Source organism: Mauremys mutica, chromosome 3 (genome assembly GCF_020497125.1).
Source record: "Mauremys mutica isolate MM-2020 ecotype Southern chromosome 3, ASM2049712v1, whole genome shotgun sequence".
NCBI classification, from domain to species: Eukaryota; Metazoa; Chordata; order Testudines; family Geoemydidae; genus Mauremys; species Mauremys mutica.
Window position 1 is genome coordinate 149968911 of NC_059074.1, and position 21078 is coordinate 149989988.

At 47.6% G+C, this 21078-nt stretch overlaps 2 protein-coding genes across 4 annotated transcripts in view; one reads left to right on the plus strand and one right to left on the minus strand.

Annotated features, from left to right (window-relative positions):
• The window catches only part of DNAH8 (dynein axonemal heavy chain 8), a 594173-nt gene that overhangs the window by 151311 nt on the left and 421784 nt on the right, over nt 1-21078 (plus strand). Inside the window, exons 15-18 of the mRNA XM_045010583.1 lie at nt 3965-4041; nt 4404-4503; nt 19039-19158; nt 20913-21048. Of these exons, the coding sequence (XP_044866518.1) occupies nt 3965-4041; nt 4404-4503; nt 19039-19158; nt 20913-21048 (433 nt within the window). The remainder of the gene's footprint in view (nt 1-3964; nt 4042-4403; nt 4504-19038; nt 19159-20912; nt 21049-21078) is intronic.
• LOC123366810 lies at nt 9486-16771 on the minus strand. Of its 3 annotated transcripts, none has more exons than XM_045010579.1 (2): nt 16748-16771; nt 9486-11493 (listed from the first exon to the last, which is right to left on the minus strand). In XM_045010579.1, the coding sequence occupies exon 2, from the start codon at nt 11008-11010 to the stop codon at nt 10006-10008; it is 1005 nt and encodes a 334-aa protein (XP_044866514.1). In that variant the 5' UTR covers nt 11011-11493; nt 16748-16771; the 3' UTR covers nt 9486-10005. The 3 variants fall into 3 exon arrangements, with proteins under 3 accessions (XP_044866514.1, XP_044866513.1, XP_044866512.1); XM_045010578.1 differs by lacking the exon at nt 16748-16771 and adding an exon at nt 16258-16730; XM_045010577.1 differs by lacking the exon at nt 16748-16771 and adding an exon at nt 15125-15323.

Sequence of the window (21078 nt, forward strand, 5' to 3'; positions counted from 1 at the left end):
GTGAGTGACGGTTGAATGATGACAGTTACCCAAAACCACCCTCGACACATTTTTCCCCCAGCAGGCATTGCGAGCTCTACCCAGCATTCCAATGGGCAGCGGGGACTGCGGGAACTGTGGGATAGCTTCCCACAGTGCACCGCTTCCAAAGTCGACGCTGGCCCCGTGAATGTGGACTCAGAAATTCAAATTAGTGTATTTAGTATGGATACACAAATTCGACTTCATAAGGTCGAATCCACAAATTCGAACTAAGTTGATTCGAAATAGTCTTGTAGTGTAGACAAGGCCTTAGTCTCCCCCGCAAACTCCCACTGAAACTCCCTTGTTTACAGCTCTGTTTGCTGGCTCCTGTGCTGCTGCAGCTGTCTATGCCGCTGCCTGACTGGCTGGCTACCTTTATAGGACCCCTAGCAGAGAAGCCCACTCCCCCACCCCAATCAGGGCTCAGCTCCTCTCCCAGCACACTGCCCCTAGCAGCCTCCACACATATAAACTACAAAATACAATACACAAAATACAAAAACCTTCTCCTTCAACAGAACTCCCACTGAAACGCCCCTGTTTACAGCTCTGTTTGCTGGCTCCTGTGCTGCTGCAGCTGTCCAAGCGCCAGTTCTGATGGTTCGATCAAGAGTCCAGACCACCCAATGACCAGATTTTCTCTGCTGCAAAGCACAACCCCCCTTCCTCCACGTGGGCACTACTTCTCTCTGTTTCATCAAGCATGGGAGACTATAACATCAGACAAACGGGCATTGAAAGCCATTAGTTTGGGTTGTATTGTCCAATTTACCTCCAATTTGTCCACATCCCTTCTGTAGCAGGGGGCCCAAAACTGGACACAGTACTCCAGATGTGGCCTCACCAGTGCTGAATAGAGGGGAATAATCACTTCCTTCGATCTGCTGGCAGTGCTCTTACTAATGCGGCCCAATATGCCATTAGCCTTCTTGGCAATAAGGGCACACTGTTGACTCATATCCAGCTTCTCATCCACTGTAATCCCCAGTCCTTTTCTGCAGAACTGCCGCTTAGCCAGTCAGTCCCCAGCCAGTAACAGTGCATGGGATTCTTCTATCATAAGTCCAGGACTCTGCACTTGTCCTTGCTGAACCTCATCGAATTTCTTTTGGCCCAATCTTCCAATTTGTCTAGGTCACTCTGGACACTACCCCTACCCTCCAACGTATCTACCTCTCCCCTCAGCTTAGTGTCGTCTGTGAACTTGCTGAGGGTGCAATCCATCTCATCATCCACATCATTAATGAAGATGTTGAACAAAACCGGCCCCAGGACAGACCTCTGGGGCACTCCGCTTGATACTGGCTGCCAACTAGACAGCGAGCTGTTGATCACTACCCGTTGAGGCTGACGATCTAGCCAGCTTTCTATCCACTTTATAGTCCATTCATTCAATCCATACTTTTTTAACTTGCTGGCAAGAATACTGTGGAAGACCGTATCAAAAGCTTTGCTAAAGTCAAGGTATATCAGGTCCACTGCTTTCCCCGTATTCACAGAGCCAATTATCTCATCATAGAAGGAAATCAGGTTGGTCAGGCATGACTTGCCCTTGGTGAATCCATGTTGACTGTTCCTGATCACCTTCCTCTCCACCAAGTGTTTCAAAATGGATTCCTTGAGGACGTGCTCCATGATTTTTCCGGGGACTGAGATGAGGCTGACCAGTCTGTAGTTTACCGGATTCTCCTTCTTCCCTTTTTTAAAGATGGGCACTATATTTGCCATGAATAGGCATGAAGAGAGTCTTCAGACACTGGACGTCAGATGGGCCCTCTCTTTTTACATAGATGGGAAGAAGTTCTTTAGTACCTCACCTCAGCTATTTGTATCCTGTGCAGAGAAAATGAAGGCAATATCAGCTCAAAACTTTCTAATCGGATAACTGCTTGCATATCTCTTGGTTATGAGGTAGCTAACACCTTACTTCCATGTAAGCTTTCAGCTCATTCCATGAGAACCCAGGCTCTTTCAGTGGCTTCCTTAAGAAATATACCTCTATTGGACATCTGTAGAGCAGCAACCTGGTCTTTGGTACATACTTTTGCCAAGCATTATGCCGTCACCACTACCTCCAGAGCTGATTCAGACTTTGGGAAAGCTGTGCTGCAATACTCTTTTAAGTAGACTCCAGGTCCCACCAAAAAGTACTAACTGGGAGTCACCTAAGTAGAATAGACATGTGCAATCACTATGCTTTGTGAGGTGTCATTTGAGAAGTCATGATCTCTTGAACATTACTATCTTGTTGAATAATGTGTTACCGTTGTATGTGAAGTTATGAAGTTTTGCTCTGTGTGTTACTGAAATATGTTTTGAGTCTGAGATGCCCACAGCTGGCCTTTTGGTGGCAACAAGGGAGCAACTAACATCCCCAAGACAGATTTACATTAGGACTAGCCAGCCAGGGGTTGATGGCCCATTAAGGAGAATCCACTCTTCCACTGGATCCCTACCGAAGCACATAGACAATGGAGGCCTGGTGTCTCAGCAGGGCACATAGAACATACGACCCCTGACTCTTATGTTTGAGACAGTATCTTTCCATGCGCATGGATTGGGCGGCATAAATTGGAGTCTGTAACATCAGCCAGGACCTTTCCCCTCCCACATCTACTCTGAAGGCAACAAAAACACTGGGAAGAAAAAGACTTTGAAGTGTGGAGTTTGGTCCCAGACTGAGCAGGGAATTCAGCCTGTGTATTAATAACTGTGACTTGCTTAGAACACATAGAAAAACTGCTTGATTCGAATCTTGCTTAGTCTGATATAGCAGTCTAAATTCTAAACTTTTTTATTTTTTATTTTTCATGTAACCATCTCTGTCCTTTACACCTAGCACTTATAATCACTTAAAATCTATCTTTCTGTCGTTAATAAGCTTATTTTAATGTTTTATGCTTACCAGTGAGTTTATTTAAAGTGCTTGAGGAATCTGCTCAGATTACAAAGGCTGGTGCATGTTCACTATCCTTTGATGAAGTGGTGAACTAATTAATGAGCTTGCATTGTTCAAGAGAAGGTCTTGAGCAGCATAAAATGGTATATTTCTGGGGTGCAAGGGTTGGGGGGTTTGCTGGTGTCTCTCTCTGTATAGTTCATGAGTGGCTTAGAGAGCATTCATGCAATTTTGCTGGGTATGTCCGTGCACGTTGTTGGCTGAGTGATCACAGCACTTAAAGGGGTTCATTGCTTATCACAGCTAGTGGAGTTGCTCTGCCTCTCCTTAGGAAGGTTTAATGGCTTTAGAATTCCAACTACTAGAATTACCTTCGTTGATAGGGTGCCATCTCTTTAAGATCAGGGCAGGTTGCATGCCCTCCCAATGATATATAACAAAGTTACCAGAGTTTTGGTGTAGGTAAGACTTATAGGTACTGCAGTAATGGGTTTAATAAGGGAGCTCAGTTTGGATGTATGGGTTATGTCTCGTTTTGCTGTTATTATTGCTAATAAACTTGGCTTTGGCTTTGTGGGCCTTGAGTCTTAGCAGTCTTCAGGATCTGAGCTCTGGGGTCCAGAAGACCCTATGTTGCACTTCCAGTCACACATTAGGAGCATGGACCAAGGAGTTGAGATCTATTTTATTAATAACTCACCTTTGGAGTAACTGTTGTTACAATTTCTGCTATCAGTAAATACTCAGAGAAAATATTCAGAGACAATTATGTATATGTTGAACATGCAAATATATATGATTTGAAACAACATAGAAACAGCCATGATTTCTTGTCTTCATCTTCCTTGTTTTCTCTTTCTAGATTGTCATAGTGGTCTTTCTGTGTCTTTTTATTACATTAAGAAGGTATATTTTTTGTAAAATACTCTTATTAAACATGTAGGAAAGCTATAGTAAATTAATACAGAAATATGTAAATTACTAGTCATTAGTCACATCCATAAAATTTAATATAGCTGGAAATACTCATATTTGTCTTAGGTGCAGATACAGACATTTATGAACACTTGTTTTGGAAGAATTTTGTCTTCACAGCATTCAGTTCAGCTACTTCAAAGGTAATGGAAATTATGCTTACAAAATATTTTTAAGTAGTAATGTTAATTTAAAAATGAATGACCTAGTCTAGTACAATGTATTTGTGTCTTTATGGACCATGCAGACTTTGAAAGCCCATGGATGAATACTGGTTTTCTAGCATATTTTAAACATTCCTCTGTTTCTTAGTTTAATGATAATCTCAGACAGGTTTGGCTAGGATTTATCCTTTGAGCAATTGTTTTTGTCACACTCTAGTTTTTGCATAGTGCTCATATAACTTTATATATCCCAATGTTCCATCCTAGGTTATTAGTTCTGCAGAAACATTATTTAAAGGAAATCACTCTAATTTCTTGAATTTGATTATAATCTAATATAGGTTTCAGAAGCTGAATATGCCATGTCTTCAGCAGGAAATAGCACATACTGTTGGACTTATTCTTCAGCATTACGTAGCAGAACTTGAAGCTACTAAAAAGGTAATTCTTTTTTGTGTAATTAGACATTTCAAATAGTGTGTAAGTATAAAATCTCCAATATTTAAATATATTCTAATCTAAAGAGTTCCTAGTTTATTTTTTATCCTATTTTATTAGTCTTGATTTATTATACTTCTTCCTGCATCCTACAGAAGAAAACATCCTGTTAGCTGGGGGCACATAGGCAAAAATGGGAATGACCCCCTGGGTCATTCCCTTCCTATGTTTTGTCTAAAAATAGAGTCAGTCCTGCCTAGAATATGGGGCAAGTGTGCTAGAGAACCAGAGAGCACAGCCGCTCTGTGTCAGAGATCCCGCAGAAATGATGAGCTGCATGCCATTCTAGGGGGTGCCCCTGCAACAACCCCACCTGTTGTTTCCCTCCTCCCCCAACCCTCCTGGGCTACCGTGGCAGTGTCCCCCCATTTGTGTGATGAAGTAATAAAGAATGCAGGAATAAGAAACACAGACTTTTTAGTGAGATAAAATGAGGGAGAGGAAGCCTCCAGCTGCTATGATAGTCCAGGCAGGACATTAAAGGGTAGGTGGGGAGAGGAGACCAGCCTTCCACTGCTACGATAGTCCAGGCAGTACAGAATCTTTTCTTTATACATGATGGGGCGGGGGGGCCTGATGGAGCTCAGCCACCAGTTGCTATGATGAGGACGGTTACCAGCCATTCTGTACCATCTGCTGGGAATGACCAGGAGTCATTCCTATTTTTACCCGGGCGCCCCCAGCCCACCTCACCGAGGCCAGCCAGGAGCACTCATGGGCTGATGACGAGAACGGATACCAGTCCTTCTGTACTGTACCGTCTGCCACCAGGGAGGGGAGGGGAGAGGATGCTGCTGTTTAGCTCTCCAGCACCCCGTCTACCAGCAGCATGCAGTAGACATAGGGTGACATTGAAAAAAGGCGAGAAACTATTTTTTTCCCTTTTCTTTCGGGGGGGTGGGTGGGTGAAGGGTGTAAATTGACGACATACACCCTGAAACACCCGGGAAAATGTTTTTGACCCTTCAGGCACTTGGAGCCCAGCCAAGAATGCAAATGCTTTTCGGAGACTGCGGGGACTGTGGGATAGCTGGAGTCCTCAGTACCCCCTCCCTCCCTCCATGAGCGTCCATTTGATTCTTTGGCTTTCCATTACACTTGTCACGCAGCACTGTGCTGAGTCCCTGCTGTGGCCTCTGTCTGGAGATTGTTTCAAATGCTTTGGCATTTTGTCTTCTGTAACGGAGCTGTGATAGAACAGATTTGCCTCCCCATACAGCGATCAGATCCAGTATCTCCCGTACGGTCCATGCTGGAGCTCTTTTTGGATTTGGGACTGCATCACCACCCGTTCTGATCAGGGCAAACAGGAAATGAAATTCAAAAGTTCGCGGGGCTTTTCCTGTCTACCTGGCCAGTGCATCCGAGTTCAGATTGCTGTCCAGAGCAGTCACAATGGTGCACTGTGGGATACCGCCCGGAGGCCAATACTGTCGATTTGCAGCCACACTAACCCTAATCCGATATGGTAATACCGATTTCAGCGCTACTCCTCTCGTCGGGGAGGAGTACAGAAACCGGTTTAAAGAGCCCTTTATATCAATATAAAGGGCCTCTTTGTGTGGAGGGGGGCAGCGTTAAATCGGTTTAACGCTGCTAAAATCGGTTTAAACGCGTAGTGTAGACCAGGCCTAAGAGGGAGCAGGACTATCGTCTGAAGCTCCTCCTGATGGAGCAGCCCTTCAGCCAAAGCCAGAGCCAACACCAGCATCCTTGGTACGCAGTGCACTGGCCTCGGTGCGGGATGTCCTGGTATTGAGGAAGGACTCCACCAGGGAGCACCGGCACCGTTCCCCAGCCCGCAAGGCCAGTGCCACCAGGTGGCACTGTTCGCAGTCCCCAGTGCCACATAAGAAAAAGAAATGAGACAGGGGACATTCCCCTGGCAAGAAGCTGAGGAGGGACTCCAGTGGGACAACCTTGGTCTGGTCCTCAAGAACTGGCGCCGTTGACTCTGGCCCCAGTGGCAGAGCCATTGAGTCAGGCAAGAACGGACTCCCCTACCCGGGGTGATTTGGAGGAAGAGTTTGACCTCCCTTCCACTCCGGATACACATGAGGCAGCTCGAGACCTCATTGCCATGACGGCGCAGTACCTGGCCCCGCAGGTGTGGGGTCTGGCTTAACAAACTCAGGCACTGCTAGTAACACCGGTGATGGCACTGACTGCATCGTCATGCCCAGCACCATGGGCGGCTCCAACATCCATCGTGGCACCAATGGCAGCACCGATGGTGGCACTGCTGTTGTTTCATCATCGGGGAAGCCCATGATGTTGCGGCGCCGATCTCCGTCTCCCCAGTACTGCTCGTTGACACCGTCGGGCTCCGCTCCCCTGTGGTCGGGTAAAGAATACTCGTCAGAGTCAGATGCTGAATCTTCTGTCTCCCGCTGCAGCCACCATTGCTTCTGGTCCTGGGACCGATCCCGGTACCATAGGCCAGTGGAACAACTTACATCAGCCATCACTTGGCCACCCCAGTGGGAGGGACCAGTACAATGGCCCTTTTGGACCCCTTGGGCCTACCACTAGGCTCAGGGTCAGGGATCCAGGCCAGTATCGGTAGTGTCGGCCCCCCGTGTCCCTCCATCAGTGACATCGCTGGTAGACCCCAAGGACCCCGTGTGAGACAGGGCTGCTGAGCTGCCACAGGCAAGCGCAGCCCCATCTCCACCGACATCGGTGGCACCTGAACCTCTGGTCACGGGGAGCTCCGAGATACCTGACTCAACCTCCAGAGAACCAGAGGGGCAGGAAGACCCCGTCCCAGTAATCTCTTCTTCCTCCTCGCCGGACGAGGCGGTTAGACTTGGGGCCAGGGGGCTGTTTGGCTGAACCCTGGCCTTGGCCCAAAGAGGACTGCAGTGGGCGCCTCCTATTATTCCTGCCCCTTCTCCTTGACGGATCTCATCTAGGAGGCCCAGGGTAGAAGTGGGACGGGGGCTGAGGTCTAAAGGGCTTTCTCTGAGGCACTGGGGTGTGTAGCCCAAGAGTCCTTTAGGCTATGCAGGCGCGTGTCTGTTTTGAGCGAACAGGCCCTCTCAGTCAAAGGGGAGGTCCTGTATGGTGTTCTGGACCTCCAGTGGGATACCCAAAACCTGGAGCTACGCACTGCGCCTCATTGCAATGGTGGTGGCCATGGTTCGAGCTGCAGAGTCTGCCGCATCCAGTGCTGCCTGGAGGGTGGTCCTAGACACCATTCTACCCTCCTTAAGGAGCAAACCAAACTCCTTGCGAGAATCGGCCGGGATTAACTCCTGGAACTTAGCCAGCAGCTCCAGGAATTAAAAGCGTATTGGCCAAGCACTGCCTGCTGATTCGCTACTTGAAGCTGGAGCCCACCAGTCGAATAGACTTTATGGCCAAAGAGATCCAGCTTCTTGGCATCCTGTGACTTAGGTGCAGGGCCTGGCTGTCCTTGCTGCTCCTTGTGGTTTGCCGCATCAACCACCAGAGTCCCTGGCTGGGGGTGGATAAAAAGGTGCTCATAGCCCTTTTGGGGCACAAAGTAGTGTCTCTTGACACCTTTAGCCCTTGATGGTATAGAGGCTGGGGTTTGCCAGAGCACCTTCGTGGTGTTCTGAATTGTCCTTATGAGGGGCAAGGCCACTCTAGAAGGACCCACGGGAGTGAAGAGGTCCACCATTGGATCCGAGTCCTCTGTAACCTCCTCTGCCTGGAGGTTAAGGTTAACTGCCACCCTCCTAAACAGGTCTTGGTGGCCCTTGGTCAGCTGGGACATATATACACCGCCATAAAGGCACCACTCTAGGGGTCTACACAGCTGACCCGATGGGTACTGCTAGGGGAAAAGCTTTCTGGCAATCGTGCACGCAGTGTGCGCACACCTATTGGAATGGACATGAGCAACACATATCGAAGAACAACAGTTATGGGAGGTAAGTAACCGTTTTTTCCCTGTGGACTAAGGCGAGGTTACTACAGGTTAATTAGAGCACTTGGAGCCTATTAAGGCCCTGCCCAAGATCTAATAAACCCCCATGCTTCAGTCAGATAGGAGGAGGGAAGGAGAGCTGACTGTAGTTTGGAGGTGTACTGGTGTTGACCAGAGAATCAGAGTACTGGGGAAGGGAGACCCTGCCCAAGCAGGGCAGAGGGACTTCCCCAGTACAGAGGACTGAGAGAAACCCTGCCCAAGGGGAAAGAGGGTAAGAAGCCTGTGAAGCTGAAGGAGCTGGGAGCAGAATAAGGGGCAGACCTGGGTCCCTTCCCTGCTCTCCTCTCCCCCTCCAGGGCACTAGTGGAGCCCAAGAATAGGGGCAGGGCTCGTGCCCTGACCCACCACACCAAGCAAAAGCATGGGACCCATCACAGTAGCGTTGGCCATTTGCCATACGCTCTAACTCCCCGATGTAGATGCTGCTGCCATGAACTAAAAGGTATCTAGTATATGTTTATGTAGTCCTGCACCATCGTACAGGTGTTGCCGGCCCAAAGGGCCCGAAGAGGCAGCAGTGGTTCGTTGCCCAGTGTGCGTAGCACTGATTGACACACCAGGGTGGAGAAGCAAAAACCAAGTTTATTTTGAGATCTCAAAGCAGGCACTAGGAGAAATAGTATCTCAGATCCAGCGCAACAAAAACAAGCAGTTTCCCCTTTTTATATGTCAAGCTGTTTGTAAAAGCCTTTGTTTCAATCCCCCTCTACCCCTCCCTTGTTAACTGCAGCTACATTAGGCATTACATTATAGCTTGTTAGAAAAGTTCTCATTCGTATGGTTATCTGTTGGCCTTGGCAGTTCAGCACATGAAGCCTTCTCCCCTTCCTTCCCCCGCCTCCTCACTACTTTTGCTAGTTTAAGCGGAGCTGCAGCTGTCTGCTAAAAAGCTGACTCTCACAGATTTTGCTTTTAGGCTGTTAGCATGCAGGTTGGTTAAAGTTCACAAGATGGAGTTACTGTGGCTCACTTAGACCCAGAGCAGGGGGGCTTCATCGACACTCGTGGTCTTCCACCCCCCCGAGTTACCTGGTAGCTACGCCCAGTGACACCAACAATTCCCTCCTTTGAGAACACTCAACAAACCTTTGGCAGAGTTTTCTCATACTCTGAAGACAAAAAGCGATTAAGTTCCGTACAATCAGGGTCATCAATTAAGGGGTACAAAGGAACATCTGGGGAATGGGAGGTACAAAGCTTATGTATGAGTACTTTACAGCAAGCGAGCAAAAGAAAGAGAACAAAACAGATTACAACACCTGTGAGCAGGAGGTGAACAATACCTCCCCCTAGTCCCCCTATATTAAGTAACCAACCCCAGAGGGAATCAAAAAGAGTAGGTTCTGCTTCCTGGGCCTTCCACAGGTTAAAGGCCCGTTCAGCTGACAGGATGTGCTTGTTAATATCCTGTGAAGATTCTGGGACATAGGTACAACATTCGTCCCCAATAAGGGCACAGACCCCGCCCCGTGAGGCTAAAATATAATCTAGGCTAGGGCCTGGCGATTTTGCAGGGATAATAACCGGAGTTGGTAGAGCTCAGAACTTATGTCTTTTTCTATGGCCAAGGTGTCATTGGCAAACCGAGTAAGGAATACAGAAAGTCTCTTGTACAGTTGGGCCATTCGTCCTACCCCATAGGAAGGGAGGAATATCATTCCAAACCTGTCTCCCTCACCGATGGGTTCAAGGGTAGCGCTTAGGGACCGGTGGTACCTGGGGCGACCTGAGGGAGCGTGGGCCACAACACGGAGGGGAGGGCCAAGGAATCCTTTATAGCAACTTCCATGCCACCCATGTGGGAGCCACTTGTAGGCATTACGGCCACATATAAAAAATGCCTGTCCATTAGCAACCAGTCCATTAATCCCCTGCTGGCGCTGGGTGGCAATATGAGGGGGCCAGTACTGGAGCCCTTCCCCAGTATCCTGGCCAGTGCTGTTGAGAAAGGGGATTGTAACATTAGTTGTTGGAGACAAGTAATAGTGACAGGAACTATTACCTGCAAACCAGAGGGCCTTAGGTGAAGAAGGCTCCCTAAAACAAAGCAGACCTTGGGGTACAACCCGGAGTCTGATGGGGGTAGGTTTTTGTAAGAGGTTGCCAAAGGGTTGCCAGGAGCTGTTGGTCAAACTATAAAAGCGCTCCTGAGAACAATTATGGCTTAGGCTTCCTCCAACTCTGCCTGACATAAAAGGCTGCCGCATATTATAAGAAGTTACCAATATTTCCTGGCAAATATCAGACCAATTTTGGGGAACCGCACGCCAGGGCAGTCCTGCTGAATGATGGGGAATCTGGGCACATATCCAACAGTTGGAGAGATTAAACTCACGGGCAAAAGCAATTTTCAGGGCTTCATATGTATTGGTAGCCATATCTGTAGGGAGAGGTCCCCATTCTGCATGTGCTGTGGGTGTAGCAGAAGGGAACAAAAGGAATACCTCTGTAACAAAAAGGAAGGTTGTGAGAGACCCTAAACCTGAACCCATATTGGCAATTACAGCAACCCAAATGCCCAATGGATAAGAATGAAAGCCACCAAACAAATCAGAAAATAAAAGGACCAAGACCAGAAATTAGGTCGGCCTTCTGTGAATAGATAAAACCAATGTTCAGGGTGCTCGTGGGAAGTGCGCTGTGGCTGGTCAGAGAGATCACAGGGCATTCCCAGTGACTCTTATTGTCTTTTAAATAGCAGCTTAAGTCCCAAGTCGTCGCTAGAAGCTGCTTCTTTAGCAGGCTGCACAGTCCACTGTTCAGGAGCAGGCACTGCTTTCAGTCGAGAGTGATGAATCCAGTTCTTGTGTCCCTCGACCTTCGCCGCCGTGTGGGAAACAAGCAGGACAGTGTGGGGTCCCTTCCACTTCTCTTGGAGAGGCTCGTCCTTCCAGGTCCGAACGAGTACAGAATCGCCTGGCTGCAAGGAGTGGACCGGGGTATCCAGTAGAGGAGGCTGTGAATCTTTGGTATACCTGTGAAGAGAAGAAAGAACAGCAGACAGAGAGCACATGTACTGAGACAAAAACCCGCAGCCTACCTCCCACTCCCCTAACAGAACTGGTGTACCATCCAGAGGCCATGCCCTTCCAAACATAATCTCGAAGGGACTAAGCCCTAACCTGCCCTTGGGGAGAGCACGAATGCGGAGTAACACAAGGGGTAAAGCATCTGGCCACTTAAGAGAGGCTTCCTGACAAATCTTAGAGAGATGTCGCTTGAGTGTCTGATTAGTACGTTCCACTACACCACTGGCCTGAGGTCGCCACGGTGTGTGTAGCTTCCAGGAGATTTGCAAGACATCTGAAATCCTTTGAACAATTTGAGATGTGAAGTGCGTTCCATTGTCAGATTCCATCCACTGGGGGAGCCCAAAGCGGGGAATGATCTCCTTGACAAACTTAAGAGCCACTGTTTTGGCAGTGTTGTTACGACATGGGAAGGCTTCGGGCCATCCACTGAAGCGATCCACCATGACGAGGAGATACCTGTACCCTTGGGTTCTAGGAAACTCAGTAAAGTCTATTTGCCACACCAATCCTGGGCCTGGGGTAGGTTCCAAGGTAGCTGGCAACACTGGCACTCCTGGTCGAGGGTTGTTGTTTTGGCAGAGTAGGTATTCAGCCTGTACCTGGGATGCTAGGGGTCTAAGTCCAGAGGTTAGAAAATACTTGCTCATAAGCTGAGTAAGAGCCTCTCTGCCTGCGTGGGTGGTTTGATGCAGTTTTTGCAGCACTGGTCGGATTAAGCCCTTGGGCAAGAGGACTTTTCCCTCTGTGGAGTAAAACCATCCCTCCTTTTCCTGGAGACCAAACCTGTCAGCCAGGTATCTGTCCTCAGAGGAGTACTTAGGGGCTGCAAGCTCACCTACTGATGGAATGAGGGCATGCATTTGGGCATTCTCCTCTGTTGGTGATTTCAGGGTAGCAGCACGTTTGGCTTCCCTGTCTGCTCTAGCGTTGCCCTTGGTTACATCCTGATCCTCCTTCTGGTGAGCTCTGCAATGTATCACTGCTACCGCTGAGGGGAGCTGTACTGCTTCTAAAAGCCGGAGAATTTGAGACCCATGCTTGACCGGAGAACCCTGAGCAGTTAACATTCCCCTTTGTTTCCACAGACCAGCGTGAGCATGCAATACCCCAAAAGCATATTTTGAGTCAGTAAAAATATTAACCCGTTTGTCTTTTGCCAGTTCAAGTGCACGGGTTAAGGCTACTAGTTCAGCAAGCTGGGCAGATGTTCCAGCAGGTAAACTCTCTGCTTCCACTGTATCGTAGAGGGTCACAACAGCATAGCCCGCCCTCCTTTGCCCATCTATGACAGCACTGCTCCCATCAGTATACCACTCACAGTCTGCATTTGAGAGCGGTTGATCTTTTAAATCTGGGCGGCTGGAGTATTGGGCATCTATGACATCCAGGCAGTCATGTTCCTGCTTTTCTGTTTCTGGTAGCAGGGTAGCTGGATTAAGGGTGGGGCAGGTTTGCAAGGTAACTTCAGAGTTCTCTAGCAATTTTGCCTGGTACCGAGCCACCCGAGCCTGAGTGAGCCAGAGACCACCCTTAGTGTCCAGCAGGGCTTGGACCATGTGGGGAGTGTACACGTGCATAGCTCCTCCCAGTGTCAGTTTTTCAGCTTCCCCAAGTACCAGGGCCGTGGCTGCGACCGCCCGCAAGCATGCCGGCCAACCCTTGGCAACTTGATCCAGTTGTTTGGAAAAGTAGGCTACAGGACGTTTCCAAGCACCTAACAGCTGAGTAAGCATTCCCAGGGCTACCCCTTTTCTCTCATGTACATACAGTTGGAACGGCTTAGATAGATCCGGTAAACCCAGGGCTGGAGCCTCCATTAACTTCCTCTTTAAGATTTTAAATGCCCTGTCCGCTTCTGGGGACCAGTGAAAGGGGTCATGATCCGCTCCCTTAACACATTCATACAGAGGTTTTGCCCACAGTCCAAACTCTGGGATCCACATTCTGCAAAAGCCTGCCATGCCCAGAAATGCTCTAAGCCTTTTCCGGTTGCTTGGGATAGGAATCTGGCAAATAGCCTCCTTTCTCTCGTTAGAGAGCTGCCGTTCTCCTTGCCTTATGTGAAACCCTAAGTACTGTACTTCTGAGAGGGCAATTTGAGCCTTGTTCCGAGCCACCCGGTATCCTCTGAGCCCAACAAAATTCAGGAGGCTCACAGTGGCGTGGAGGCAAGGGATTAACCCCACCGCCGCTATTAACAGGTCATCCACATACTGCAGGAGGAGAATCCCGTCCGGAGTATTCCACTCCTCCAGGTCTTTGGCCAGCGCCTGGCCGAAAAGCGTAGGGGAGTTCTTAAATCCCTGTGCTAACACAGTCCAGCAGAGTTGTCTCTTAACCCTTTTTATGCCTTCCCACTCGAAGGAGAAAATCTCCTGAGATTGGGTATCAACTGGAATTGTAAAGAAAGCATCCTTCAAATCTAGGACTGAAAAATGGGTATACTGCCCCCCTATAGAAGCTAACAGTGTATACGGATTTGGAACAAGGGGGTGCAGAGTCTTAACCCGCTCATTGACTGCCCTCAAGTCCTGTACCAGCCGATACGTCCCATCAGGCTTTTGCACGGGCAGGATGGGGGTGTTCCAAGCTGATTGGCATTCTCGTAGTACCCCATGCTCTAGGAATCGAGCTATAGTCTTTTGCAGTCCCTCTCTGGCCTCCCTTTTAATTGGATACTGTTTGATCCGCACTGGGTTTTTTCCTGGGAGGAGTTGAACCTTAACAGGGGTGTGATGGGTTGCCTTTCCAGGGACCCCTGATGCCCAAGCAAGGGGATACACCTGGTCCTCCCACTGGCTCCACTCTGGGGCTTGCATGGCTGAGGGTTCAACTGCAAGGGCCATTATCCAGGCATTCTCAGGGGGTAAGGTAAGGGTTATATCATCTTGAGTGAAATGCAGAGTGGCACCCAAACGACAAAGCAGGTCCCGTCCTAATAGGGGTGTTGGACAGTCAGGGAGGTAAACCAGCTTGTGAGATACAGTTGTATTTCCCAAGGCACATTCCGCTGGGGCATATACTGGGCACCTGGTTCCCTTCCCCGTGGCACCAATCACTGTAAGGGAGTCAGCTACTGGCAGCTGAAGGGGTTGATTCACGGCAGTTCGTGCTGCTCCAGAGTCCACTAAAAAGTCTATTTCTGAATTTCCCACCCTCATTTTTACTCGGGGTTCCGGGGGCAGGATGGTCCGTCTCCCCTGACACCCCTAATCTTGATCCTCTGTTGCCATCATGGGGGTATCTTCCCTTTCAGGGCACTCATTTTTCCAATGCCCCTCCTTCCGGCATAAGGCACACTGGTTGCGCCCCAAACGCCTTTCCCGGGGACCGGGGCGCCCACGTCCACGGCCTCTCATTCCCCGGCCCCTTTCACCTTTCTGTGACCCTTCTCTGCCGCCGGCCTGCACCGCCGCTACCATCATTTTCACTTGCCTTTTTTCCTTCTCTCCCTCTCTAAGGGCATAGGCCCTGTTGGCAGTCTCCAAAATCTGAGCCATAGACATTCCCATTAAATCCTCCTTTTTCTGCAATTTCCTTTTAATATCAGGGGCCGCACGGCTAGTAAAGATACCTTTTATAATTGCCTCAGTTGCTGCATTGTCAGGGTCTGCACTAGTACTTTGCCGGATGGTATCCCGAATACGCTGTAGAAAAGCCACTGGACTCTCTTTTGGCTCCTGGATTAGCTCATACGGCTTTGCCCAGTTGTTATGTCGGACAGCCGAGTGCCTAAGGCCATACATAAGCAATTCCTTATAGGAGTTAAGCATCTTCAAACCCCCCTCCTCATTCGGATTCCACCTGGGGTCCACTGTGGGGACAGCAGCTTCTGGCGAGGGTTTTCTATCTCTATCCGCTTCATGCTGTATCTGTGCCTCTTCCCTAGCTTTAGCTATAACCTGCTTCCTTTCTACTTCAGACAACAAAGTTCTCATAAGTATGTTGCAATCATCCCAGTCAGGCTTATGGCTAGCTAGACACCCTTCAAAGATTGAAATGAACCGACTTGGATTCGTTGAGAATTCCCCTGCTTCTGTCTTAAAGGCAGCTAAGTGTACAGGGTTAAAAGGAACATGAGAGTACACTGGCACAATCTGAGCTGCACGCTCCTGTGTTCCAGGATGGGCTACCACATTCTCAGTAATCAACGGATACAATCCCACCGAGGGGGCATTCCCTGGAACCTGTGGGGGTGTTGGAGCCGAAGGGGACACCGATTCTGCCATTACAACCGTGGGAGGGTTCTGGGGATTAGCAGCAGTCACTACCGAGTCTGTCAAAGTCAAATGGCACTTATGTAAAATGTCAGTCCTATTTCTTAACATCATAAACATATATGCATAGAGATGTTCATTCCATTTACCAGTTTTCTGACAAAACAAAAGCAATTGAAGGATCGTGTTGTAATTAAGTGATCCTTCTGGTGGCCACCTTTCCTGGTCCTCTAGCTGATATTGAGGCCAGTCAACTGTACAGAACCTTTTTAGTTTACTCTTAGTCATCGGATCCGAACCAAGCACCTTCCAATGTGCTAGAATGCATTCTAGGGGCGTACACCTTGCCCTACTAACCTTACCCTGTCCTTGCCCCATACCATGGGCTTGCCCTTGACCCACTATAAAACGCTCTCTCGTCTAGTGGGAATTACAACGGCTGGGCGTCCCGAGCCTCGGGCAAAAGTCCACACCACTGGACTGTTCCTACCTGATCCACAGGACCGGTTCCCCACCGTCGCCCGTAGCTGCTTCTCCACTATCTGAGTGCGTTGCACCGTTGTGCCCTCCGGGGTCGACCAAACCACGTCTCCGCCGAGGCCCCCGATGAACTCACCGGTGCGCGCTGAGCATCGGTCATTGTCGCAATCCGTCGGCCTCCAGGAGGGATCCGGGCAAGGCTAAATTTTGCCTCGAGCCCACCCAGGGACGCCAAAACTGTTGCCGGCCCAAAGGGCCTGAGGAGGCAGCAGTGGTTCGTTGCCCAGTGTGCGTAGCACTGATTGACACACCAGGGTGGAGAAGCAAAAACCAAGTTTATTTTGAGATCTCAAAGCAGGCACTAGGAGAAATAGTATCTCAGATCCAGCGCAACAAAAACAAGCAGTTTCCCCTTTTTATATGTCAAGCTGTTTGTAAAAGCCTTTGTTTCAATCCCCCTCTACCCCTCCCTTGTTAACTGCAGCTACATTAGGCATTACATTATAGCTTGTTAGAAAAGTTCTCATTCGTATGGTTATCTGTTGGCCTTGGCAGTTCAGCACATGAAGCCTTCTCCCCTTCCTTCCCCCGCCTCCTCACTACTTTTGCTAGTTTAAGCGGAGCTGCAGCTGTCTGCTAAAAAGCTGACTCTCACAGATTTTGCTTTTAGGCTGTTAGCATGCAGGTTGGTTAAAGTTCACAAGATGGAGTTACTGTGGCTCACTTAGACCCAGAGCAGGGGGGCTTCATCGACACTCGTGGTCTTCCACCCCCCCGAGTTACCTGGTAGCTACGCCCAGTGACACCAACACGGGTGTAATCAGTGACAAGGATTAATTTACTTCTGAGAAGGTAATATTGGAGTGGCTGTATTGCCCATTTCACTGCTTAGCTCTCTTTTTCTATAATGGAGAAAGCCTTCTCTCTTAGGAACTGTTTGTGGCTCAGGGAGAGTTCCTTGCCATTGACCACCTGGGATGAGACAGCCCCCAACTCAACTTCTGAGGTATCAATTTGTAGGAGGAATTCCTTGGTGAAGTCTGAGCTGTAGAAACAAGCTCCCCACAGAGGTGATCCTTTAGGGTCTGAAAGGCCTTCTCACAAGTTTCTATCCAGCAGAACTTTCTCAGGCTGCTGTCATTGAACAGATCGATGAGAGAGGCTGCAATAGATGATATTCCTGGCACAAACCAGTTATAGGATCCTGCCAGTTCCAAAACCTGGTTATCAGGGCTGGGGCCTGGGCGGCCTGAACTAGGAGTTAGTGTCAGGAATGGGTCCAGGGACCAGAAGCCAATTACCAGCAATCAGGTTGGGTGGAATACCAGGATATCAGAATCAAGGGACCAACCGGCGGGCAGGAATTAGGAGGCAGTTACCAAGAGTCAGGCCAAGTCAGGATGCCAGAAGGTCAGGATCAGAAGGCAGGAGCAGATAAACACCAGACCAGCAGTCTGTGGCAGGGTGAAGCCCAGTTATACAGACAACTTCCTGTTTCCAATTCTGGCTTAAATCCAGAAGCATTGGAGCTCTTCTAATCAGAATGTGGGGGTGGGGCTAGTGTCCCAGTTGGGCTCCATGAATCCCAGTCCCAGATGTTGTCTGTTAGCTGCTGGGTGGAGGATTGGAGCATGAAGATTCAGAGGGCCACTGCGGACCAGGCTTCAAGACCCACAGGGCCTGACACTCATACTTCCTTGAGGTGGCAACAAGGCAGGCCTTTGAGGCCTGTGCCTTGTCTATAAGAAGTTGTATCTGTCCATTCCCCAATGTATATCCCAGGTAAGTAGTTTTGTCTATGCCTATACAGCATTTTGTGGGGTTCTCCTTGAGGGACTGGAGTACAGCAGCTACCTTCTTCACAGTGTCCTCCTAGTTCTGGCTATAGAAAGCAACATCATTGAGGTAGGCCATGACATTACTATTGTCTAGCTGTCCTTTAGACATTGGAACAGTGGTGGTGGGGCCCCATGTAGCCCAAACAGCATGGTCTGAAACTGATGTAGGCTGTGTGTGTGGAGGGGAAGACTGTTTTTTCTCGAGACTCCAGAGTTAGTGGGATTTGCCAGTATCCCTTTGTAAGATCTAGGGTGGTAATATATTTGGTCTCACCTGGCTTGTTGATGTGAAGTGGACCTCTTGAACTCTTGTGAGGGAGAACTCAGGAGGAGCTCTTCTTCAGGCCAGTAGAAACCCTGTCCTTGTCTTGGGTTTTAGACACTGCTGGCACAAGTCCTGCAGTTTCTAGGCCCCTGAGGAATATCATTCTTCATGAAATTGCTGGTGGAACATTTCTGGGATATCCAACGAGTCTAAAATGGCTGCTTTGACTTGGGCATAATCCCATGCCATCACTGGGTCTAGTACACAATAGGCAGCCTCTGTTGTCCTGGTCAAGTGTGGGGCCAGTAAGTCTGCCTATTGCTACAGTGACCTGTGTGCTGCTCTTGCCACCCATTCAAAAGTTTCAGGAAAGGCCTCTGGATCATCTTCAGGCCCCACCTTCATGAGTTTGGCCAGCAGCAGGGGCACCGCTGGGTCCACCTCAAGCGAACACATGGAGGAAGGCCCCCAGCCATTTCTCTCAGCAATTTGGGCATTTAATTCCATTTAGAAGCTATATCTGTTCAGAATATATTATTATTTTAGTGAAGAAACCATTACTGGCAGCTCCATCATTTCCCTACATTTTGGCCAGGGAAGAGATATTAATCTGAAATATTAGAGGAAACCATTTTAATTTTTCAACAATTTTATATCCTTACATTTACTAATAGTGAATTTATTTTAGCTTTACCAGGCTCAAAAAGATGACCCTCCTCTTGCCCGAAACATGCCCCCTGTAGCAGGAAAGATACTGTGGGTGAGGCAGCTTTTCCGGCGGATAAGTGAACCAATCAACTTTTTTTATGTAAGTTGATCATTACTGATGTGAGGGAAAATTATAGATTTAATAAACAATCCATACTTGGTTTACTTGTGATCCAGTGACAAGACCACCTCTGGCTTGAACTTGTCACTTCTCATGTGCGAGGCAACATCAGTATTTGCATGTGAAATTGCTAGGAAAACACTGATTCTGCAAGAAGCACTTCTGGGGATTCAGGTAGTGGTGGTATTTGACTCAGTATTAAACAAGTGCTCCAGCACTGTGGTAGCAGGCATTGAATTATTGGAAATGCAGTCATAAGAACAGAAGAATGGCCATACTGGGACAGACCAATGGTCCATCTAGCCTAGTATCCTGTCTTCTGACATTTTCTGGTACCAGATGCTTCACAGGGAATGAACAGAGCATGGCAATTATTGAGTGATCCATCCCCTGTCATCCAGTCCCAGCTTCTGGCAGTCAGAGGCTAAGGGACAGCCAGAGCATTGGGTTGTGTCCCTGACCATCTTGGCTAATAGCCATTGATGGTCCTATCCTCCAGGAACTTGTTTAATTCTTTATTTAACCCAGTTATACTTTTGGTCTTCACAACATCCCTTGGCAATGAGTTCCACAGGTTGATCATGCATTGTGTGAAGAAGTACTTCCTTTTGTTTGTTTTAAACTTGCTGCCTGTTAACTTTGTTGGGTGACCCCTGGTTCTTGTGTTATGTGAATAACTTTTCCTCATTCACTTTCTTCACACCATTTATGTTTTTATAGACCTCTAATATTCCCCCTTAGTTGTCTCTTTTCTAAGTTGTGCAGTCCCAGTCTTTTTATGTCTTCTCATATGGAAGCTGTTCCATACCTCCAACTATTCTTGTTGTTCTTCTCTGTTCTTTTCCCAATTATAATATATCTTGTTGAGGTGGGGTGACCAGAACTACATGTAGTATTCAAGGTGCAGGCGTACCATGGATTTATATAATGGCATTATGATACGTCTTATTATCTATCCCTTTCATAATAGTTCCTAACATTGTTAACTTTTTGACTGCTGCTACACACTGAGCAGATGTTTTCAGAGAACTGAGTAAATGTTTTCAGATCATTGAATGAAGTATCATTTGAAGATATATTTCATCATTACAGATAATAGCACCTATGAGGCAGGATGAGACCAGTCAGTAAGGAAGGCCTTACTGGATGCTCTGTCCATCATCTAGCAAAGTGCTATCCTGTTTGGTTTTCAAATATAAATATAAATAAAAGTTCTCAATCAAATTAAAAATACCACAGCACCTTGCTATTTGATTAATAACTTTGTATGTGACATTTTTTGTAATCCAAATTATTTATAATTTGAATAATTTAATTGCTTTGCATGTAATTATTTAAAGTAATAATAAAAGTGAAATTTGTGTGTGTTTAGCCTCAAAAATCTCCTTTATTCAGATTAATCCAAATCCTGAGTAGTGCTGGGCATCCATTTCAACAGAAGTTATAAGTCCTTTACACAGTAGAGTAAAATTGTCACTTTTTAAAGTATTATTTAAAAAAAAGGCAGAGGTTTTTTTTTTGTTTTTTTTATTACTTAGGCCAATCTCCTATTGATTTCAGCAGGACATATATTTGGATGATACTATACTTGATAGCACGCTTTAAATATAAATTTAATTTGAGATTTAAAGCTTCAAAAATTCATAGTAAATAATTTTAAACAATTTTCATTTGACATCAAGTTGAAACGCTGTTTGATATGTTCATAATTTTAATTTGCAATGTTTTAATAGAAAAATTCAGATATCTTGACAAGTCCAGAAGGTAAAGCAGTGGTTCGATTATTCAATAAAATTTCCTATGTATTGGTGGAATTTGAGGTACTCTATCACATGGCTTGGGTGAAGGAAATTTCTCAGCTACAATATGGTGAGTAGTTAGGTATGTTAGACTTCTAAT

What these genes read in the sequence shown, in the direction of transcription:
- LOC123366810 (XM_045010579.1), bottom strand. Translation starts at nt 11,010, where the DNA reads ATGGGTTCAGGTTTAGGGTCTCTCACAACCTTCCTTTTTGTTACAGAG.